This window comes from Muntiacus reevesi, chromosome 17, assembly GCF_963930625.1.
Source record: "Muntiacus reevesi chromosome 17, mMunRee1.1, whole genome shotgun sequence".
NCBI classification, from domain to species: domain Eukaryota; kingdom Metazoa; phylum Chordata; class Mammalia; order Artiodactyla; family Cervidae; genus Muntiacus; species Muntiacus reevesi.
This window is the reverse complement of record NC_089265.1, coordinates 28,389,371-28,414,710: the sequence shown is the minus strand read 5'-3', so window position 1 is coordinate 28,414,710 and position 25,340 is coordinate 28,389,371. Positions and strand designations below refer to the sequence as shown.

Genomic DNA, 25,340 nt, shown 5'->3' with positions numbered 1-25,340 from the left:
ATGTCTAAGACAGGAAAGTTCCTAAGCAAAAATCGGAACAAATTTTTCAATTCTGGTCACACTCTAACTGCTCTAGTAACTAACAATTACTGAACCAATATATTGTGCTGACACTTTTCTAAGTACTTCCCATTGATCTACTTCAACATCTAACAGCTTGGATCTTCCAAGGTCCAAGTAAGCATTACACACAGTGAAGAGAAGGTCTACCAGCTGGGCTTAGCCAAGATTTTCAGCTCCAAGGCCCTCAAAAATTTATCTATAATAGTAAGATTATCTGAATCAGTTATTTGTTATATTTATCACTTATAAATAGATACTGAAATACTTACAGATCATGACATGATAGCTGATAATTCTGACAAAATAATTCAGTTGCCGGGGGATGCAGAAATAAAGAATACCATCAAATATGAGCAGTCATCAATGGAAACTGGTTACAGCTGAGTTTAATTCTGCATCTATTTGAAAATTACATTGTAGTCTTTTTTTTTTAAAGAAGATCTCACTTGAACCATAATCTTAGCAACAATGAAATTCATAGTAACTGGCTGCTCTTAGGTTGGTGCCCTACACTGACCGTCTGTCTCTGCACCTTCTATTTCTCTTGTAGCACTCTTCACAAGGTGTAGTTAGTTTTTGCACTTGAGTTTAGTCTGTCTCTCACTGAGTTTTAAGTTCAGAAAGAAACAGCTCTGATTTATTGCTGAAACCTCAGCAGCTAGTACAAGACCTGTGCTGAATGGGAGCTAAGTTAGTATTTCAGAAGGAAGGCAAGAAGAAAGAAAACTATACTAGCACCACACTAATCAGACATTTAACATCTCATTCAGCATCTTGTTGTTGTTTAGTCACCAACTCTTTGTAACCCCATGGACTGCAGCCCACCAGGCTCCTCTGTCCACGTGATTTCCCAGATAAGAACACTGGAGTGGGTTGCCATTTTCTCCTCCAGGTGATCTCTCTTACCCAGGGATCAAACCCATCTCTCTTGCATCTCCTGCATTGGCGGGCAGATTCTTTACCACTGAGCCACCAGGGAAGCCCTAACATCTTATTATTTCATTTAATTACAAGCACCCCATGAGAAAAAGGCCTTGAGAAAAGATACATACATGCCTTGCTCTGTGGTCATCAGCTTAGAGGCAGGAGGGTCAGGATTTGGAGGTGACCTGGATCTGCTAGGCAGGACTGAGAACCCAGGTATGTGCCACCCCCAGCACCCCAACATACATGGTTAGTGCAGAGACGATTTCTGCTCACAGAGGGTGAGAATGGAACCTCGATTCAACAAACAGCTAATAGAAAGCAGACCTGACATACTGAAATCAGACCTATGTTAGTCTTCCTATTATTGAGTCTATCATTTAATGAACTCATTTGGAAAATACATCTCATGGATGGCCCCTCCACGGTCTACCATATCTACTAGCACATCTAAAAAATCTGCCTGCCACCCAGACCAAATACTGAGTAGACCACTGCCGCAAATATATACTGAATATAGATTTGAATTTATGCTGATGAGTTTTTGAAGATACCATACAAATTTTACATAAAGAACAAATACAAAAAAAAAAAAAAATAGGAGCAAAGCAGAAACACTAAAATCAGAATAGGGTTATAGTAAATTAGGGTCAGGTAGACCTCGATTTAAATGTTGCTGTGAAGCTCTGTTTCCTGAGTGTATCGATAATGGATAACAGTGTCTTAAACACCTTACAATGAAAACTCCTTCCTCTAAAATTCTCATAAGCATGTAAGATACTTTGAGAAGCAGATTGAATTTATCCTCTTACCTTCTTCCTCCTGCGTTGGTTTCAGCGTATGGAGCCCTTCTGCCTGGCCAGCTGAAAGTCTTTGGTGTAACTAATAACCCAGCTACTCAGCCATGCACCAGCCTCGGCTACAAGGACCTGTCCTGTCTCAGCTTGGCTGGCCTGGAACCCAGCCAGCTCCCAGGTGGTAACTCCACAACCCAAGCTTGGGAGGCCAGTCCCACTCTGGCCTGAGATTTGGACTCCAGAAGGTGTGGGCAGCTGAGAGGTGGCCTCCCCCTGCCGGAGGAGCCTCCAGAGCCAAGTTTGGAGCGTCTTCCCAAATGTATACCCCACTGGACCTTCATTAGATCTGTTAAACTAAAGAAAAAAAAAAAAAAAAGAAGTACTCACCACACTGACCTTCAGGTGTTTGAACGAGACACTGGTGCGTGGCTCAGTCATCATGGAGGACGAAAGCGTCTCCATCATAGTTAGAACTCACATTTCTCTTTCTAACTTCTTACCCTCAGTCCTAGTTATGCTCCTCTGAACCTAACATGAGCAGTCACATCACTCTTCCACAAAACCAAATGTCAGTATTTGACAGTGGGGAGACCCAGAGCATCCTGTTAATCCTTCCAGATAAAACAGCAGCGCCATCAGCCTCAGTTTTCCCTGACACTTACTACGCTGACACTAAGTTTCATAGTGGCTCTTTAGAATAAAATATATTTTCCTAGAAGTCTAGGGATGTAACAGCTACATCTCGGCAATGAGAGTAGAAACTTGGTCAACTGCTAGTATGCTGGTTTCTCATCATGTGTGTGTCAATTGCAGTTTGCCTTTTCAAAAAAAAACAAAAAGCTTGGATGATGGAGGAGGACTCCTAGGAGATGAGGTATCCATCAATACATGTGAGGCTTCCTGTTTAATCAACCTGTTTAGAGAAATGAAGGAGTCACCCTAGAAGGTTTCCTCGACTCATCCTTAAGTTTAACGTACCTTAAGTGACTCGATGTTACTCCAGAAATAAGCGACAGTAATGAGTCTCCCTTCCTTCCTTGCATTTTGTTTTTAATTGGAAGACTGGGATCTATTTGCTTAATTATGCCAAACTAGATGGCGCTTGTTAGAATAAGGAATGTATAAAGTTTAAAGTAAACAAATGATTTTAAAGCATGACACAAATTAAGCAACATGAATAATTATCATCAACATTTCCTGATCATTTAGGATCCATCTGGGGAAAATAGTCTACCAAAAGAAATTCCCTCCACAGAAGAACCCCTGACAGACTCAGCCTGGGTCTTTGAACAGTGATTCTCAGCTCTGATGACAGTGGGTTCACCTGAGGTACTTTTAAAGCTAGTCAGGCCCACTCCCACACGAGATTCGAACAGGCAACTAGGCTGGAAAATCACTGGCCTCAAAAGAAAATGGTGGCCTGTGAAAGCTGAGGTCACCAGGGGACTTAGGAACCCCTCAAAGACAGGGTCACCAGTCTCAGCAGAGTGTACCCGATACTGCCTATTGTCCAAGAGTTTGGTTCCCTGAGCTTCTCGTCTCCTCGGGTGAACGAAACCCTGGCGACCTTGGTGACCAAGCTTGTCGCCGCTTGGTATGCACTCTAGGCAGGGCAACACCATTATCTCTGTTTGTTTCGCTCTCATCCTTCTTTGGCTTCTCAATTTCCTCAGAGTCAGCCGTGGGACACAACACTACCAGGTAGATAGAGGTAATAATGCCTCCCCATGACAGACCATAATAGACCTCTTTCACAGTCATCCCTCATCTAGCACTCAGCTCAGGTGTAGATGGAGCAGCCTGATAACCACAATCACCCTGAAGATTTATGAAGTATCTGCGAGGTGGCACAGAGCTAGAAACTTTCCACATATCATTTCCGAAAAAAAAGATACTATCTTCTGTTGATGGGAATATTGACGCTCAGGATGATTGGGCAACTTGATCAAAACACAAATGGCTGAGACCCAAATCTACCTGGCTCTGTAACTCATAACTTTCCAGGCCAAACTGCCTGTCTTTAAATCTTGACCCTTATAGAGTTTCTGATCCCCATCCTGAAATTCTATGAAGTCTGATCCATGAGAAAATGCAAAGGTCCTGGGAAAGTGGAGAGTGTGGGGCAGTCAGTCATCCCTGCCTTCGTATCTGTGGGTTTGCTAACTGGTCAACTCCTGACAAGGAGAAGGGATGGAGGAAGGGACAGGACCAGGGCAGAGGGAGGGATGAGCTGACACACTCGCGAGAGAATCAGAAGCTGCGGAGCATAAACCGCCGAGGAAGGAAGGAGACAGGAAGAGAGAGTGCAAGTCCCAGGAGGCCAGATGAGGCCAAGGTATGTTCAAATGCACAAACTTCACTTTGTTCTCTCCCCTTAGGACCTGCTCCTTCTTTGATTGCCGCCAAGCAAAACTCATTTGACTCTTATAGATTTCACCCAACTGGCCTTCGGAAGGCCAGTAAGTCAAAAGCAGTGAACTGATTTCTGCTTTCAGGGTGTCCATGTCAGAAACCTGGGCAGGACATGGCAAGAGAAATGGGTCAGGAGGAGTGGGGGGAGTGTGTTTTGGGGCCAATAGTGTTATAAGAAAAGGGAGAAAAATAAACAGAAGTTAAAGTTTACTCAGTGCTGACCTGGAGTCCACTCTTCAATGACCCCAGCTGGAAAAAACCCTTCGTCCCATGGCAGCCAAGTGTAGGGCCAGCTGCTACTGTTAATTAAGCCAAACAGTGAAAATTGAATTTTTGGTTTCTGCACGTGACGTTGGCTTCTGAGACTGGGCTGGTCCTTCCCTGCTCTCCACCTCTATCCTCCGGGCAAGGGGAGGTGGGTGTCCATACCGACACGGACCTCCCTGCAGACCCAGGCTGCATGCTGTTTCTCAGGCCCCTCCATCGGCTTAATCAAAAGCCACCTGCGGGAAGCTGCTGGTCAGATGGACTTTCCCACAATCCCCAGTTAGCCAACATCAAGTCAGAAGGCTGCTCTGGAAGCCAATACAAACAGAGCCAAACATGTTTTCCCCAGGGGGGCCCTGATGTCCAGATGGGTTCCTCAGCTTGGCTGCTGCCCACACATCCATGCTGGTGAGCCAAGGCTGGGGGTTGGTTTTCTAATTTCCCACAGGTAGACAGGCTGGTTCCCTCAGCAGAGACGCAGAGTGAGGATTACTTTGGGAATCAGAAAAGGGGAAACCCCTTCCTTGCCACCCTCCTTGTCCCTATTAGACAAAAAGAAGGAAAAGAATACATTGCATGGTAAAAATGGGGCTGAGGATGGAGCACTGGGGAAATAAATGTTAGAATACAGTGCTAATCAGGCAAGAATGTGAGATTTTTAAGTAACTGAAGTCTACTTCATGTCCTTTGAAAGTCCACATGACAAGCCTTCTGGGGCACTGCATATGGCCTCATTCCACAAGGTCATCCATAAATGTAGCTGTAGAAAGACAGAGAAACAAGATATCCAAAACTGATGACAACAATGGCTAGCACCCTTCCTGGTCCATCTGTTCTGTATCAGGCACTGTGCTGGGCGATGCTCTTATTTAATCCCCACAACAACCATTTAAATCTCCCCTAGTAGCTCAGACAGTAAAGAATCCACCTGCAAAGAAGGAGACCCAGGTTCCATCCCTGGACTGGGAAGATCCCCTGGAAAAGAGAATGGCAACCCACTCCAGCATTCTTGCCTGGAGAATCTCATGGATAGAGAAGCCTAGTGGGCTACAGTCCATGGGGTCACAAAGAGTCAGACATGACTGAGCAACTAATACTTCTAACTCCTATTGTTCCCATTTTACAGATGAGGATACTGAGGCTTCAAGAGTTTTATTCACTCACAAAGTTTGTCTCTTTGCCAGGTACTTGTCATACCTTATCGTGATTATTTCTATCACACTGGAGTTGCTCTTATATTCTAGTTAATCAGGAAATACTGAAAGGGTAATAGAAGTCCTGCCCTACAGAGAAAGTATAAGAAGGAGTAAGCCAGTTTTGCTTCCTCTTGTGTCCCTAGTACAAATCATGGTGCTGGGACCTGGTTATCACCAGTAAAGTTTTTTGAGACAATGAAAATAGTCATCTTGGCCTCAGCTTAATGGTGAATTTTATTCCACAACTTGGAAACCAAGAAACCTACAAAACTAATGCCCAAGGATCAAAAACATATGAATAGTGCCAGGTTATGTGAGATTAATAAGTATTTCATAAATGAAAAGATGAATAAATGAATGATTGCTCTCTCATAAGTGTTTCAGGGCAAGGCTGGGCTATATTCCTATGCCTCTTCCTACCTGATTTTCCATGTCTGTGTTTTTCCACGTATGTATTTCCATGTCTGTGTGCCCCTTTGCTTAGAAACTTTTGGCTTAGAAAAATCAGCCCTGAAGCATAGCTTAGCCATGTGAAATTAAGCCTCTTAATAATTTCTTATTGAAAATCACAATAATGAGTTTCTTTAAAACTCCCATGACATATTTTATCCTCTTATCTGTGTTTATTTCTTCCAGTAAACAAGAAAATTTAAACAAATCCAAGAAATCTTCTAAGTTCTTTTTCCTCTTTTGCAGGAAAGACAGTTCTTTAGACATAATTTCTTTAAAAATAAAGTGCATATAATTTTCCACATTCAAGACTTCTCTATTTGTGGAAGATTCTGAAAATAGAAGCATCTGCCATAATATCAGGGGCTCTGGAGCTGAAGCGTCTGTCCAAACTCACAGACTGGAATTTCAAAATATTGAGGTAGTCTCCGGCATAGCCGTGACGAATTTTGTCAGGGGAAGGCGGCCATTTTCAATCTTGAACCCCCACCTGGTTTTGCCTCACTGTTGACTCACGTACCTGCCTACAGCAATACGCATTGGTTTTGGCCTGCGCTGGGCCACGCACCGTCAATGGAGTCCATTGTTTTCCAGCACGGCACCTGCACAACAGGCTCAAACAATGAGGCCATACCTCAAGCCCCTCCTTTCTCCTCAGGGCACCCAACGTGAAAGAAAACTTGTTGAGGCCTGGAAGCCCACTTGCATCATAATTAGACTGCCTGGCCAAATGAAAACCACCACCTTCTCTAGAACAACTTCCAAATTTTGGGTACTCGCAAAGCTTTGGGCCAAGGCAGCGTTAGCACAGGACCTGAGCTCTCCCCTTGCCTCTGAATGAACTTAAGGAGTGAAGACTGAGGAGGACTGCCAGGCGCCATAACTCTGCCCCTGACTTAGGCTATCCTCAGATCTGTGAGCTCATCATGAGTGCAACCCCATAACCCACCTGCACCAGGTCTTAGCCAGAGCCACAGAACGCTGAATTCCACACTATGGAAAGTCTTCTCTCAGGAAGAGGCTGTGCTACTACGATAACAAAGACGGCTCAATTTAAAAATGCTTATTTATGACAATAAAAATTATTCAATTTGTTACAGTTATGGGGTCGCAAGAGTTGGACATGACTGGGTGTAAACACACACACACACACATGTATAAAATAGATAACCAATGGGAATTTGTTCTATGACTCAGGGAACTCAAATTGGGGCTCCGTAACAACGGAGAGGGGTGGGAACACACGTATACCTGTGGCTGACTCATGCCAGTATATGGTAGAGGCCAGCACTGTATTGTGAAGCAAGTTTTCTTTGATTAAAAATAAATAAGTTTGGGGAAAAATTATTCAATTTGTAAAGGTTTCCCTCTTTCACTGTCTTTTCTATTTGTTGGTTTATTTGAATGTAAAAGACACAACACAAAGGTAATGATTATGGCTTTTGCAGTCAAGCATACGTGGGTTCTAAGCTTGGGCCTACCACATCAAGGATGCATGACTTTGGAATAAATTGCTTAATCTCTGAATTCCTCTTTCTTTCCTCTGAAAAATGGGGATATTGACAGCTAGAATATTACTGAGAATTAAATTAGATTATTGTATGTAAAATATTTAGTACAGAGCCTGAACCACAGTAACAGGTTAATAAATGATCACTATTACTCTATTGGTTTTTAAAAACTCAGTGATACATTAATAAAGATTATGGTGGTAGAATGACATCTTGAATGAAATATTGAGTTTCAAATGTCCACCTTCACCAAAACTTAAAGAGGCTTACAATTTTGAAATTAAAATTAATTAATTAATTAACCAAACCATCCACACAAAAATCCTGGAAAACAGAGATGGTCAATTTTAATCCAATTAAAGTTGTTTTAGTTTTGATTTGAGGTTAAGAGAATTCTACAACCTTCAAGTTCTATACTATTCAAAAGAAGATAACTAAGTGATTTCATTGGACCAAATTGTAAGACACATGTTAAGCAATTAAGGTCTGCTCATTGAATGATATTTAAATCTATCATTTCCACTATTTGTTGGAACAAGTCATCTCACCTCTAAGCCTCAGCTTACTCATCAGTAAAATAGGAATATGATTAGTACTTACCTTTCATGAGCCTTAGAAGGATTAAATAAGATAATAGAAGTAAAGTACTTCGCCCAGGGCCTGACTCAATTATCATTCAATGAATGTTAACTATGCCCTCTCTTGTGTTAATGCCAACAAAACTGTTTCCCGCTTAAGTTCCCTGCCCTCTGTCATCCTCTGTTACGTACCTTTGTCACTGTTTGGGGGGAATCTTGATATTGGTGCCTCTGTGGTGACTTCTAACATGTGCTATTGATTTATTTCTCTACACAAAATTCCTTTAAGATGGATGGAGAATGCGCCCTGAGAGTTCTCACTGGAGGGGTGGCCCAGTGGGAACAGAGCTCCAGAACCAGGAAATCGGAAGGGGAAACCACTGAACCTGGAGCAACTCATGTGGATTTCATTAGCACCAGGTAACACACTCACAATTTAGTAAATGCTCCCAGTGAGGACATATAAGCTGGAGCAGAACGCAGTTTTGATTTCAAGCTACCCAGGAAAGAGGTCGAGGAGAAAAATTAATAGTCTCTATCCAATCCAATGTGTTTCTGTTCTCATGAAGGAAAGATCACGCCAGTGTTACACCTTTTGTCTCAAGCCTTACAATAAATCTCGGTCCTTTCTGCTTAAGGAATTTATTTATATGCAAAGTTTTTCAAGGAGATAAAAGTTAAATGTAACTATATGTTTAGCTGATTAATCAAAATAGGAGTAGATAAATCAGAGTAAGAATAGATAAAATCAGAATTTCTCTAAAAACTGAAAGTACATATATGTGTTGTATTTGTGAGGAACTTACAAATGTGTCAGAAAAACTGAAGAACATTTAAGAATGCTTACTTTATCTTTACTATATGCCACTGTTCTAGTTAGTTAATTAGTTAAAGGCTAGCTATAACCAGGACTATCATGAAGCTGAATCTAAAATGGAATATGTATAAGAAAATTTTCTGTGATCCCCTTTTATAACCTATAAGTGATATTTATATCTTTTTTTGGTTTATGTTTTTATTTTTTCCTTAATTTGATTGTTGCTTTTCCTAGGATGTGCCTCATACATTAAAATGTTTGTATTCAATGAAAGTCGCTAATTATACTCTAGTTTGTGTATGGACTTTCTTCCAAATGAAGGATGCAAAGGAGACTATAATTTTCTTTCCTCTGCCTATGTCAGCTATAAGATGAAGAAAAATTAATTAAGCTCAACCCTTGACTTAATATGTGTTTTTTAAATTTTTGCAATGGAAAAGAATGTTTATGTGTACAAATTGGCCAGGATTATCTATGTTATTATCATCTAATTTGAACACTACTTTGGAACTGATTACTTTGCTAGATTATGACACAACTCTAACAATGTTTCACAAAAGTTCACAGTTAAATTAATATGGAAGCTACATGTATGCCCATGTACTCTCACTTCTGCACATCCCTGAAATTCCAGGTTACATTTAGCTTTGTATGGAATATTCTTTAATAGGAATCAACTCTTTCTGGTACAGAAAAACTAATTATTCATGATTCAACCAGTGTTGCTGATTTAATAAGTCAAGTGAGAATGATAAGGCAATAAAGAAATGGGGATAGTTAAGTATTCTGGATAATTTGGTTTAGTATGGCAAACACTAGGTTATTTGTTTATGTATTTGTGGTTTTACAAATTAGACAAGGAACTGTAGTATAAATGGATTTGGGGCTGAAACTGATATTAAAATATCTTAATTTGAATTTGTAATCATGATAAAATTCCATCAGTGTCCCTCCTCTTTTATGTTCCTTGGATAGGTGTAAAGCCACTTAATTTTTGTAATAACAAAGAGAATTTGGATTCTGGAGGAGTAAAAATGTGAGAAAGAGTAATTGGAGAAAACAGGTATGATCAGGGCAGGGCGGATGAGACTCACCTTCTAAGCCTCTCTTTCTGAGAAAAGCCTCCTTTCACTCTGTACCTCAAAGGGTACTGGGCTGCTGGTGGAGGTGACAGTCACGGATCCAGTGTAGCTCTGGACTCCTTTACTTCTGTGGTCACCCTATTGGGGGTGGGGAAGATGGTGAAGGTGCTTTGAGGGGACAGAACAACCCCCGGCTGTTGTTATTAAATGTGGGCAGCCCCCTTCAGGTCATCAATCCCACCATCCCCATTTGTTATCTCTGCCCCTTGACACAGTTATGCTACCTGTCCTGCCCTCCCCCGAGCCCCCCTTCACCCCACAATCTGTGACCATCTGCACTTTTGACCCTCACAGCAAAAAACTGCACACTGCAAAGACTTCTTCAGACAACCCAACCAAAGAGAATAATCTGTTAAAAATAACAGTGGTGAAAACTCCTTGGAAAATGCAAGCTTCCTTCTCTATTTTGCCCTCAATCTCTCCTTTAGGCCCTTAACATGGACTACTTTGGTCCCATTAAAATCCAACATCCCATAGTACTCCTAAGGGGGGCATTTTGTTGACATGGAGGAAAAGACCACTTTGGTATAAAAGAGCATTTTGGTATAAGACACCATGAGCATCATCAGTTTCCAACCTTGGACAGAAAGAGCAATTTTGGACCACCTGAGGATGATATGGGGACATTTGGGATTGGGTGAACGGGGAGTGAGGGGAGAACCAAGAAGGGGGGATTCCACAGTGGGGAGTGGACTGGAAGGGAAGACAGAACATTTGCTTCCTGTCCCACAGGAGCAGCTACTGTGTCCTGTAAAGACTTTGAGGGGTCCTCCGTATGAAGTCTGGAAAGCTGCATATCTCAGGTGTATCCAGTTTCTCCCAGTCCACTGCAGATTTCACCACCTTATCCAGTCCCCACCTTGAGAGGAGAGAATGGAGTGTCATGTGGTGGAGTACAGATGCCACTGTCAGCTTGTCCGAGGAGGGAAGAGAGTCAGACACGCACTTTCGCCTGGGGCTTCCTCCGCTCTCAACGTCTCTCCGTTCAGTTCTCTTGACTTTTCTCTATTTGAGAAAACTCTTATTCCTTGCAAATTCTTGTGTGTCCTATAAAATAAAGCTATTTAGAAAATTAACAGACTTAAGAAATCAATGCTTTTCTTCGTTCACAAAGAAAGCAAAGTATTGGCATCACCTGAAGGGAACTTCTAGAAACTAAGATCTGGTCATGTTACAGGTATGCAGTTTCCATTCAATCAGTGGTCTCTTGGAAGGACTCTGTTGAATAATTTCTCAGTAGAGACTTACTGGCTGCCACAGAATTAAAACTAGAAGGGAAATGAAGTAATGCTCTCCAACCAGTAGCGATTCAATTATTTTCAAATCACAACACACACACACACACACACACACACAAATACCAACAGCCAGTGAAAATAATTAATGTCCTTACGTCTTCAACTCTAAAAGAAACAAACTAATCCATTTACTTCTGACTAATGTGTCATATGGCCTAATGGTGATGATAATAATAATAGTAATAAGAACTTACGTACTGTAAGAACTTTACATGCACAATCTCATTTACCTTCTCAATAGCTTAATGAGACAGATACTCTTGCTAGTATCTAATTTTACAAATAAGGGAATTGAGGCAAAGAAAGTTTATATAACTTGCTATACAGCTGACCACTTCTAGCATTTGAAACAAGCAGTATAACTCTAGAGCAGGGACTTGAAATAATTGTGTATTCTTCCTCACAGTTCACCGAAGAATTGATGCTTTCTAATTGTGGTTCTGGAGAAGACTATTGAGAGTCCCTTGGACAGCAGCGAGATCAAACCAGTCAGTCCTAAAGGAAATCAACCTTGAATATTCACTGGAAGGAACAATACTGAAGCTGAAGCTCCAACACTTTGGTCACCTGAGTGCAAACTGCCGACTCATTGGAAAAGACCCTGATGTTGTGAAAGATTGATGGCAGGGGGAGAAGGAGGCAACAGAGGATGAGATGGTTGGATAACATCATTGACTCAATGGACATGAGTTTGAGCAAACTCTGGGAGACAGTGAAGGACAGGGAAGCCTGGCATTCTGCAGTCCAAGGGGTTGCAAAGTCAGACATGACTGAGCAACTGAACAACTTCCTCATTACCAGCTGTCTTCTATCCCCAAATCTTGATTGATGCCAACAAAGTCAAACATGTTCATAAGAGTAAAAAGTCAACAGGTAAAAATTTTACTTCAAGTATAATATTCTTACACTATTTCCTAAGACATATCTTAATCTTCTAAAATATTTAATCACCATCTCATGGTGGAGCTTCCAGAATTCTCCTTGTGTTTTGTTTTTTCAATAGATTGTGGTCAACTGATTTCCCTGCAACTCCACCCACAGCAGTATAAACCCACTATATCAGGGTGACTTGGGGAGATGAGAGAGACCTGAGCCATAAATTAGAGGTGGTGGGATCAGGCCATTGGATTTGTCTCAGCAAGTCTTCAACTGGGAAGGTCAAATTCCAGGCATTTTTATTTCTTTTCAATCAAGCTTGCATTAGTTTTGATTCATTTGTACACATTACTCAGATGGATCCCAAAACCATTTAAGCTGGTTCCTTTTCAATTAGCTATTATTGAACTGCAGCTGACTCCATTCAGAAATGCTGTATTCAAGAAGCCTGGATCTAGGATACCATCCTCAGTTTCAGTTTGCATCCCACCTCCCTGAGAATAAGGAACATTAACGCCCCTCTTACAATGAAAAGTAGCTCTGCCCCTTGGAAATCTTAGATGCTGCTCCTTTTCAGGCATGGGGAGAAAGGAATTCTTCTTCTCCAGTAGTCACAAAACCACCAAACCCACAGCCACAGGGTGGCCCCAGGACTTACCTCCTCCTCTTGAGTGTGTGTGTTTGAGGCCCTGTGGTTTTCAGTGAAGGAGACCACAGTCCAGTCATCCTGGGCACACATTATATCTTCATCTCACTGCTGAAAGGCCTTTCTTGGAGAGTGGGGGCTGAAATTCTAGAACTGCACTTGCATTTTTACTGCCATTGTTTAGAGAGCTTGTGAAGAGTGTACGTATTAGGAATTGCAAGAAGGGTTTAACAGATACACCCGTGCCCAGTGCAAAACTGGAAGTACTGAACTGGAAGAGTCACCATCCCAGACGCTAAGAAATTAAACCCATGCTACCAAATTCCCAAATGGAAGGATCAAGATCCACTTCCAAAATACCACTGACCCCAACTCTGGTGCAGGAAGAGTGGTGGGAAGAGACGGAGAAGGAAAATAAAACATGAGGCCAGAGTCTGTAGCATAGCTCATTTTATTGTTTAAACAGTTTTTGCATAGGAAATATATCTGCTTCCAGTAATTGACTGCAGTATGAGCAGCTGCTAGCAGTATAGGCTGGATATAACAGTAACAATCACATTAAGTCAAGCTTGATTTACACCAGTTTAAAACTTGTGGCAATTGAGTTCATTTGCAACCCACAAAAAGTACCCAAAGAACATTATCCTCCAACCGGGCACAATAAAACCTTCGCTAACATTCTGGCCCCTTCTGAGGCTGATCCCAGCGGTCTGAATGCCAGAAATTAAGTAACTGTCATATAATACATCCTACTGCTAAAAGTTTGTTACACGGAGATTGTGCATGTGCCTCTTTTTTTGAAAATTTTAATTAAAACACAAGGTTCTGTAATTATGGCCCATGAGGACAAAATGCCAAAAGTTTTAAAATGGATCAACCCTGGTGTGTAGCTAGCAAGCAATAACTGACTACTCGTCACCTACAGTTGTACTAAATGTATCTAAAGAAACACACAGTCCTACAAAAGTTGTTCTCAGAGAAATATCATTGAGGTGGGGGCACCTCTTCCCAGGATGCTAAAAGTTCTATATGATATAAGCACAAATTAACAGCTTGATGAAGACATAATCTACTGCAGCTTTGAGAAGCCTATTCCTGGGATGGAGTTACCCCTCACATTCTACAATGTTGTAGAGATATTTTTTTTTCCAAGAAAATGTCATTTGAAACATATTTACAACTGAACTCAACAGAGACTGTGAAATTGAACAGGCACTGCTCATTTGTTTGAGTTTTTTGGTAAACATTTTGCTGGTTTTTTTTTTGTTTTGTTTTGTTTGTTTCTTTCTCGTTTTGCATCAACTTTTTTCAGTCCATGCAACTTCAATGCCCTCGATGAAGAATGCATAATAAGCCATACTTCTTGAAAAAAAAAAAAAAAAGACTTCCTTCTGCATAAAGAGATACATTTGCCACATCAGTCCCTGTAGCACAGTTTTCAAAACCATTCTGTCAAAAATACAGTAATACAAGACCGGCTTGAGTGTCACCAGCTCACACTGTCTTCTGGGTACATAGGCCACCATTTATTACCGGTACTGATCATGCAATAAAAGTTATCAGAGGCTGGGGCTGGCGTGCTGGTAGGCTAGTGCCACTGAAGCCTTTTCACAATCTCAACATACATTTGAATTGCAACACACAGATATTTCTAAAGAGTCTTAACTAGTGAACCCTTTTATTATTAAAAAAAAAAAAAACTACTTACAACCATTGAAGAAAGAATTGCAACAACAACAACAAAAAAAAAGTAAAAATTGACCGTCTCCAACTTGTCCCCTTTGACTATATGAACAATGTCACCAACAGATCTGTGGCACGGACACAGTACAAAGAGTTGTCATGGCAATGAGTTTGGCTGATGCAAAGGTCATTGTGCAGGGTCAAAGGGCAAAAATCAGTGGTCCATGTTACCCCCCAACTGCAGTGCTCCACCCCACCCACACAATTTCATAAAGAATTAGAAAAAAACAGGGGAACTACCAGAAAGTGCAAAAAATGAAGAAGGCAGCTTTCAGCTCCTTCAGCATGGAGTAGAACATTCAATTTTAAGCTTTTACTATTGAACTTGAATAGCCTGCACATTAAAAAAAAAAAGTTTTCTATAGAAACCCAATTTTTAAAGTCCAGGAAGCATGCAGCTGGTTAATGTTAACCAAAGACCTTGACAGGAACATGTAAACTCTATTGAATGTCATGCTTGGGGCCTATCTGCCAGCAATATTGTTGTTTCATTAAAAATGAATACTGTACACTGAATATGGGATAACTTTCTGCAGCCTTCATCGTTTCACACGATACATAGAGTTTGAATCTAGGTAAAGAACATATATCCTGGTGTCACACTGCTGAAATGTCCCTGTGCAATCTCTTTTGTTGAGTCCTTATGAAGCTACAAGTCACAAATCCAAGATTCTGCTCCCTGAGGACACGTTATGTGAGACATAGCACTGTTTTGTCATTTTCTGCCTATCCTGAATGCTCTGTGAAACAACCTTAAATACCATCACGTAACAATCACAAAAACTTTTGCTAAAGGCCGTTTATACTAATAAAAAGACAGTGGTGCTTCCGACATTCTGAAATGCTCTGAAAACCAACTTTTCCAATACTAAATACAACAAAATAACCTTCATAAAATATAACTTTTCTCCATTTACACTTTTTTAAAGGATTAGTATCCTATGCTTTTCAAGCACAGGAATCTGTGAAATAACTCCTAACATGGACAGATTTTTTTTCTTTTTTAATACATAACTTAAGAGCCTGGAGAGTTTTAACTCAAGTCCAGTCTCCAAACAAGGAATATTCTTGTTTACTTTAAAAATGGAAACAACATATAGTTCCATTATAATTGTTAAAAAGTTAGCTTTACAAACATGGGAATTTTAATTTAAAAAAAAAATTCTTAACAAAACTATACAGTGTACAAATTACTGTCTACAAGGTAGGCGGTTTGTGAAGAAGACCTTTCGCTCTTCTTGCTACTCGCAGCTTCACAGATTCATTCACATATTTTTTTTTTTAAATGGAGCTGCCCACCCGAACATTACCCCATAACTATATTGCTATAATTACGATTTTTGCCATGTCTTTATGTACAGTCTCCTTCACTGCCTTATTCTTTTCTTCTCCTTAGACAAGCCCTCAAACGCTCATGTTACTCCAGAGGAAACACTTCAGAGGCACTGGGAGGGTGGGCTGCAAAGCAACGCAAGGAAAGTTGAACAGTGCCATGGAGCCAGGGGCTGGAGACGCCACCCCCTACTGATGCCCTTGGGTGACCTTCACCATCCTGAAGCTCTGCAATTCTGGGGAGGGGAGGGGCGTGCAAGACCTGCAAGAGGGGGGGCCCTTAGTCACAAGATACTTCCTGGTAAAAAGAGGAGGAGGCCGAAATGGATTTGAGATTAAAGAGAGAGTAGGATCTTTTTAAAGAGTTTTATCTCAAAGGGAAGGGAGAAAAAAAAATGATTTTAAAAAAAGCAACACTTGAACTAGGCTTTTGTATTCAAGAGGCAGGCAGGAATACCCACAGTGTGTAACTTATGCAGCTAGAGATGCTCATTCACTGGCAACATTTTTAAAAAAGAGAGCAAGTCTGCTCTTAAAAAAATACTGTGTGTCCTGTGAGGTGGATTTGTTCACCTATTAGGTTGAAGAGACCTGAAGAGCTTGGCTGAGATGATGTTTTCTACCAGGGCAAGTCATCACAGAAATAACTGAACTTACTTTTGAACTTGCATTGCAATGATCCTGCTGTGCTTTTCAGCATTGGGGCTATCAAACTGAATGGGCTAATCAAATACAATTGTCAGGCCCGTAAGCATTGTTCTAAAGTCTTCATTATTAAATGATATGCTGTGAGAACAATAGACAGTTTATTTTATTAGGCTATGGCCTGGGGGAAGGGGGTCAGGGGGCTCCCCATGGCAGCCCACCATGTGTCACTAATTCTAAAAGAGCTTCCTTCTAGTAATGAATTCCCTCAATGGAACTGGGGGGCAGTGGGGAGAAGTAAAGTAGAACCAGCCTCCATTCACCCTCTAGCCCTCCAGGGAAATTAAATCCAATATATATTTGAGGTACCATCCCTTAAAAAAAAAAAAAAAAATCCCATCAGCCTCTAATGGGCTTAATTCATCCACAGGAAAATTCATTTCTTAAAATTCTCTATTTCCTTTCTGCTCAGGTTCTCAGTTTAAAAGGGCAGGTAAAATGAATACTTAACAAGATTTATTTATTTATTTTTTGTTGTTCTTTAAAAACTGAACTTTGATTTTAATCTAGAAGTCTGAATACATTTAATAATAGCGACCCTCTGTTCAATCTTCTGGATATTTAAATAATATATCTTTTTTTTTCCAAGTGCATTACCATCCACTTGAAGTAGTGAGACACAGGTAAATCACAGACTACCATTCACAAAATGAGGAAATGGGGAAGAGATGTGGTGGGAAAAGGATATGGGAGCACCCCCTCCAGCAGGATGGCAGATTTTAGAGGAGAAAGTATACTCAGGTGTTAAACCCCCAAAGTCGAAACATCTGCTAGATGTACTTTTCAACAACTATCTTTGCCAAATATGACACGGGCTCATTCGCCACTGTGGATCTGAAACTTTCGAGAAAACGACCACCCCCAACAACAAGAGAAAGATAAGACCATTTGTTTTAAGCCAAGTCTGCCTCCAGGAGAACTGGTTGTGTTCACTTGTTCTTACTGTTTGTTGTTATGAAAACCAGAAATGAGTTCAGCTTGCACCCCAGGTGGGGAGTTCGAGAGGGGGAAACCTGTGTTTAAGCTGAAGTTTGTCACAGTAGGCAGAACAGTCGCTTTGCAGCCCAGGCCCATCTCAGGGTGCACTGCTTCACAGCTACACTGGAAAGTGTTAAAAATCCTCCCACCCACCCCAGAATATATATATATGTATATTAAAAAAAATCCCCTGTCCATCTCTCAGTACACAAAAGGACCTCATCACACTGCAAAAATAGCAGTACCCACTTTGGTCAATTAAAACAAACAAACAAACAAAAAAAGCATACATTATTTTTTTTTAAATCTGTGTACTTACCTATAATAACCAATACAGCTAAAAGCACTACCTACATAGGCAAAATTCGGTATTGCATAATTCGTATAAATTTGAAACCCCTCCCCCCCAAATATTAATTGGAAGATGAAAAACATGAAAGGTTAATAGAAAAAACACCAAAATACTGAAAATATTGCTGGTCGATTACAATTTTTAAGCGGCAACTATACACAGCCATGATATGCTTTATAAATGTGAGATAAAGGTATAACTGTCTAAAAAATCCATGATGTCACACATTTTTCTTCGTCTGGAGTACAAAATATTTTGTCATAAAAATGGTAAAGATTTAAAATGATAATAAATGCAGCAAAACAAGTGTAGTGATGTCACTTTTTTGTTTTTTTGTAGTTTTTTTTTTGTTTTTTGTTTTTTAGATTTCAAGGCAAGGCACGTAATGTGGACATTATATCTTCGTGCAAATTAGGATTACTGGAAAGAGTATTTTTAATTAAAATTTTAAGAGACATAGAGGCAAAAATGTGTCTGCCCATGCACACTACAGATCTGTCAATACAAGAAGTTTGTTGAACAAGGCTAATGTCTGAAAGCACCATGCAAGTATTCAGCACCCTGATTACATCTGTTTTCTCAAGAGTGCGTTTTTACATCCTACACCCTGGCATTCCCAGTTTGTAAACTGTAAGCTTTACCCTTGTGACATGGATTTGCCTGCCTCTTTGTCTCTAGAATGCAGATTTTATAGAACCTTTTGTACACCCTATGGGTTCTTGATGCAACCAGTAATTTTAAATAAATAAATTCTACCTCCAAGGAGGCTGCAGCTAAACCAACATAAGTGCTGTGTTTTCATTAATTTTTTTTTCCTCAAGCATATGATTTGTCTTGATTTAATGTCTTTTTACTGCCCTCAAAAACTGAGGGGAAAATAAATTCGTTCAAAATTCTCTTAAATTCTTTTTAATCCCCTCAATTTAGAGTCCAAGGGCTGAAGGACTTATAATCATGATTCCCCTTTAGATATAAATTTATAAATTGCACTTGCCTCTGTTAAGTGTTTCTTTTGTGGGGAAAATATTATATTAATTTTTACTGTTGCATGCAGAGATAACACTTCACCTACAAAGAGGCATTTCTTCCATAGAGCCTTTTGTGTTCAAACTGTTTTTTTTTTCCTTTTTTCTTTTTTTCCTTTTTTTTTTCTTTTTTTCCTCTTTTTTTCTTTTTTTTTTTTTTAAGATTTCAAACTGGGTTACACACTGGAAAAGGCTGGGTTAAGGGCCAAAATTTAATAAATCTGTACTGATAACTAAAGGCTACAGAGATTTCATATATATTTCTTTTAACTTTTAGAAATCAGAGTGCTTATAAAATGGCTGGCTCATGGCTCTGTCACGCCCAGCACCTCTGATGCCGCCTCCTAGCCTTCGTTGGTGAGATAACCAGGAATAGTGATTCCATGCGTAAACAACAAGATACTAAACCAATAAAACTAGCTTATCATGCAAATATTAAGGCATCTAGAAAGTCAGTTAAAATATATTGTCATAGAGACAGAACATCTATTTCCCAGCGGACTTCATGTAACAAAGGCTACTTTGCAGGGGCTGCGAACTACCATCAGTGAAATATCATCGACCCTTTTTATGTCATTACAGTTTCAACCTTAAGGGAATTAGTGATTGTAAGTGCTGCGATTGCTGGTCTATTATCTTCTTTCTTCAGTTTCCTTCCTTTCTCCCTTTTTGTTTTGTTTGTTTTGTCCAGTCTTCCTCTTTTCCTTTTTTTAAAAAAAATTTCTTAAACTAGTGTTGTATTTCATTTTTTCCCCTCAGTTGCTTGTTTCTGCTTGAAGGAAAGGTTCTCCGATTATGTTCAAACCGTAATTTTGGACATTTGCCGGTAGGATGGGTGTCCTATTTGATACTTGGAAAGGAACCAAGCTAGCCCAGGTACCAGGACTGTTGGCAGGAAGGGGGCAGGAGAGGGGCAGGAGGGAGGGAAGAGAAAAAGAAAAAAATACGTTAAAATCTATAACAATATTAGAGACATAAATTCCATAGGCATCAAATTACTACTATAACTTTTCCAAATTAGAGTCTAATATGAGATACACGTGCTTATAAATTACACATATTATGCATATATAAACTACATGGTCTATTTCTGTCACAGATGGTAAGACTATTGTGAGGCAGAAAATATCTCAAGTAAGACTCATCCACAGGTAAACTCTGAGGGAGGATACTCTTCCTAAAATATTTGGTCCACTTTGATATAAACATAGTATGATTTTCTGTCAAGAAGAAAAGAGCAAATCTACAACAGTATCGATATACTTTGCAAGTTATATTCTGATCTTGTTTTAATTAACAACAGTTGTGATGTGTTTCAATTTTTTTTTATCTGCCTATTGGTTGAACAAAATTGAAAGCCATAATGAAAATGATTCCTTTTCCCTGACAATAAGAGAAAGTATATTTTCCAGGAAGGCCAGTGCATAATACTTAGTTTGAAGCTGACACCAGAAACCTTTTCCTCCCTGTCAGTTATGTTTCCACATCCCAGCTGCTCTGAGTTTGGGAGTTGGGAGAGGGGTGTGGGTGGAGCTCCACAGAGAGTAGGCAGAGAAGAGTCTTGCCCGTCTTCAACTGACTCTAAGTTCACCTATGCTGTATTTGGGACTATTTAAAACAAAAAATTTTGAAAAACAGTTGTCTAATTGCTACTGGCATCAGTTCAGTTCAGTTCAGTTGCTCAGTCGTGTCTGACTCTTTGCAACCCCATGACGGTAGCACACCAGGCTTCCCTGTCCATCACCAACTCCCGGAGTTTGCTACTGGCATAATCCCTCATTAAACAAACATCACATAGAGGAAAATAACACAAGACCTACATATCATAGACAACCCCACACCACGCATTTTGAGTATACCTAACCAGACACATTGTTAGTTTCAATATTAAACTTGGAATGAACGTCAGTTAAGTAACAGCTGCACGAATAATCATGAACCAAGAAAACATCCAACTGACAATTCCATACCCAGTTTTGTCATGGTCTGGCATGGAAACACAACTTCAGTGTCTTAAATTTAACTGATCCTCTAAATTTAATTTACATTCTTTTCCTTATTTTTGGAACCATGAAGTGAGATGGATTCTACTACTGTAGCTATTAAGCTAGACATCCTCATTTTTTTCATATTTGAATTCCAAAGGTACAAAAACCTTTATGGAATATTAACGTGAAGAAACAATTTCCCTACCCACCCACCCCACAAAAGAAAAAGCTTGGATTAAATAAAAAAAGAACTTGGTATATAATTTTTTTTAATCTCATGATACTTTTAAAGAAATAATTAGGCTTATTACTACGTGTCTAGGTACATACTTCTGAGTTAATTTTTTAATAGGAAAAACTTCACAGTAACCTTTTATGCTCAAAGGATTTTATGATTAGACTATGAGCTCCATAAAAACAAAGTCCATTTCTCTTTTTGTTCTCCATCTAATACAGTACTTAGTACATTGCAGGTACTCAATAACTTTTGGATAAACAAGCAAATCAATTAAATATTCCAAATCACACCCAACTATTTATTTTCTAAAAGTGTTGCTCATAATCACATAGTTTCATGAGTACATTGCGATTTGGCCCCCTATGATAAGAAAACTGGCATCTCTAGACTTAAAATTAGAGATGTCCCATATTAACAAAAATTAACTATGCAGGAGTAACCAAATAATACTTGAAATCAAAAATTGAAACTAAAAAGATACGTCATCATTAGATGAAAAATCATAATTCTACAGAATAAAAAGTTGTTACTGAAACCTTTTCTAAGAGACTTAATTGTTATCATGTATTTCTTTCTTCCTACACACATCTTCAACAACTATTTCTGCACTTTGCATCACTGACTGGGAAGAGTGTTACATGACACATTAGTAAATATTTTCCCTCTACTGTGCTTCCACTGCACTTAGTTATATAGTACTACAATAGCGCTACCTCATATCATAATTATCTGTACCTATGGTTATCTTACTGACTGAAAGGTAAGATCTGTAAAGAAAATGACCTTATCAATCCTTATTACTGGCCATAGCTGATGCTAATCATTTCTCAACAAATAAATGACAAAGATGGATCTCCCTTATTTTTTAACCTAAAGCAGGAAGCATGTATGAAAAACAAAAAGACTAGCTCAAATGGATAATCCTTGACAGTAAAAGACAATGTCAACAACAAGTGAATCACTTTGCAAAATTAATGAGTCCCAAATTAAATGGGCTCTCAGAAGTCATTTAGAAACTACATACTTTAGGAAAATAAAGTGTATTTTAATGCTTGAAAATAGATGTGGCTCCTAAATGGAGAAGTTTACCAATTAATGGCAGAAAAGACAAAAATTCAGGGTTTAATTTGCAATAGCTTTCCTACTCAGTTCTTTAGAAAAGACATGTATTGTTAGCCTTTGGAAAATCCTCAATAAAAATAAATAGATGCTAGTGACTAAAAGGACTCTTACTGCAGAATATCTAACAAATTCAATTTAGATGTTTATTTAAACCTTTCGAACCTCCCATCCTACATTATGACCATGTCAAAACTGCAGTGTGTGATATATTTGTCAATACTGTTTATGAGCCTTTGGGGAGAAATAAATCTCAGACATTAACACTGTGCAGACCCTATATATGAGTTTATAAGCCTCTTATTGCCAATTTGAAGGTTAAACTCAGAATTATAAGGCACAGATATTTTTAGAACTTTTTGGTAGTACCGTTGAAAAAATCTGGTAAAACTAATTCAAAGATTATAATAAAGAAAAATGTTTAATCAAACAAAATAACCTAGAACATTTAATCTCAAAAAACAATCCCTCAAACTGTATAGTTTCTTAGGTAAAAAGGTAACAGTGCTTTTCAAATATCAACTCTCTCTACATAAGTCAATGGCAATAATCACCAGAATGGATAATATAAACACACTTTCATATTTATGTACATATACCAACTAGTTATATGTAAAATGCTTACTGATTTTAATTCCTAACAGAATGAAAATTATGTGGAATCTAATTTTCAATCCAATAATCTGTGTCTCTGTCTATTAAGAGATAAGAATATAATTGAAAGATTTCAAAATATTCAAAGTCAAATTAAGCTTTTCAGCAGTATATCTTCAAGCACGCATATACTTGGTCTTCATTAAACTTTTCATTGCCAAATAACCTTTTTTTTTTTAAAAAGGTAAACAGAAGATGAGCATAACTGAAAGCACATCTTTAAAATATATATATATATATAACTGCCATATTAGTAAAAGAAAAAAAAAAAAAAGAATACAAGCACTTCGTGGAAAAATCAGGCACCAAAAAAGAGCCCCAAAGATTCTGACAATATTGTAACACACAGCAGAATTCATGCTAGTGACTCCTACTCTATATATGCTCTCAGTATGTACTGAGATATTTCGTTAAAAACAAATAAAAGTTAAATAAAAATTCTTAAAAAAATTCAATACATCTGACCTCATGGATAATATTTTCATATGATTCTGGTCAAATATATAATGTGGTTTTTCCCCAGAGGGAAGATGCAAACAAATTACATTAATGGTAGGTGATAGTATGGCTTCATTTTATTCTGATCAGACTATCTTGGAAGCATTGTGTTTCTTCCCTGTATCACTCTTCAAGAGAAACAAACTGTATGGCATTACTTTGGGGAAGAAATACACCAAATTATGTCATTTGAAAACAGGTAAAGGGAGACAGGGAAGACATGATAGTTGAGTTGAAAAGAAATATTGATATCTTCCATGTGGTTCCGGTAGACAGAATTAGCATAGAGGGAGAAACCTTCAGAAGATGCTGATGGCCTTCTATAAATAAGATATCATCTTGGGTGTTTCACACATCCATGTCACTTAATCTTCTCAGTGAATTACTGACATTGCCATCAGTATCCCCTTTTCACAGATGAGAAAGTTGAGGCTTAAACTCACCCAAAGTTACCCACCAACATCTCAGATGTGAATTATTTCTATATGATTCCCATGGCCATTTAACGATTACATTGCTTCCCTGGGAAGTTAGGCATTAACCAAACATTCAAGAGAACTTTTGAACACAGTTTTCTAAAGGCGAAATGTATTTGCTTCAAGAGACAATGAATTTCCCATGCCCCACACTGCTGGATTATAACCTGACTAGTATTGCAGCAGACTTATGCACAGAACATGTGGTTGGTCTAGGTGATCAAACAGCTCTGATATTTGATATATCTATCTCCTTTGAAAATAAATCTAGTTGAAGTTCTATTAGAGTGACCTTATGGTGAGGATGAAGGAGGAAGAAGATACCCACTTCTTTTTAAAAATGATACACTTTTTATATATTTAAAATCCAGGACAAACTGGATAAAACTGTTCGTCTTTGCATCCAGAAGGAGTAAAGAGACTCAAAGAATGAAAGTGAGAAAACTCCTTTGGGCAAGTCAAAAGTCGACGGTTGTGCTTTTTAAAAGTTATGCATTCTGTGACTGTGTATTCTAGGCCAAAAAGGATTAGGTTCTTAGCTTTTAACTTGGTAACAACCCAAGAACCACGGGGTACCAAAAAAACATATATGGAATCATAAGTTGAGTAAAGAACCAAAGACACAGGCTTCCTTCAATTATTCAAACTGAAGAATGGCAAATTTCAATGTGCTTCTGAAAAAGGGCTAGGCAACCCACTAATCAAACATGTTATAAAATGTCAAAAGTATCCAGTGTTCTAATACTTTTGAGGGGACTAATCATATCACCTATTCAGATTTTGCATACTGATTTAAATCATAAGACTACCACATCTGCTTTAGAGAGAGTACTCTTTCAAGAAGCTTAAAAAATATATTACAGGAATGAAGCACCAAGAACTGTATATACTCATACAAACCTCAACTGTACCAGTAGCCACATTACTTATAGACAGCAATAAAAATAAGCAATGGCCCAGAAAGCATGAGATAATAAGTAAAATAAATACTTTCATTTAAAAGCAAGATTCACCCTTAGTTCCATTGTTCCTGTTTCAAATACCCCCAAGAAGGAAAGTTTATTATTTACTTGGCTAAACGTTCCTAATTTTGTTTCCATAATATTAACACACAAGTATTAGTATCTCTCCCCAAATGCACAATAAACGCTTTCCCTACTAACAGCTAAAATCTGCTGGAAAAAACAATCAAGAACAGTATAATTAAGTATCAAGTCAGAAACCAGGCTGTCCTGGATGTGTGCATTTGGACTGG

At 38.9% G+C, this 25,340-nt stretch overlaps 1 protein-coding gene across 8 annotated transcripts in view; it reads right to left on the bottom strand.

Moving 5' to 3' along the window:
* Positions 1–13,412: 13,412 nt before the first annotated feature.
* Positions 13,413–25,340, bottom strand: part of NFIB (nuclear factor I B) — a 244,686-nt gene continuing 232,758 nt past the window's right edge. For all 8 annotated transcript variants that reach the window (XM_065908341.1, XM_065908337.1, XM_065908338.1 and 5 more), the window contains one exon: positions 13,413–19,997. In XM_065908341.1, the coding sequence (XP_065764413.1) occupies positions 19,868–19,997 (130 nt within the window). In that variant the 3' untranslated portion in view covers positions 13,413–19,867. The remainder of the gene's footprint in view (positions 19,998–25,340) is intronic.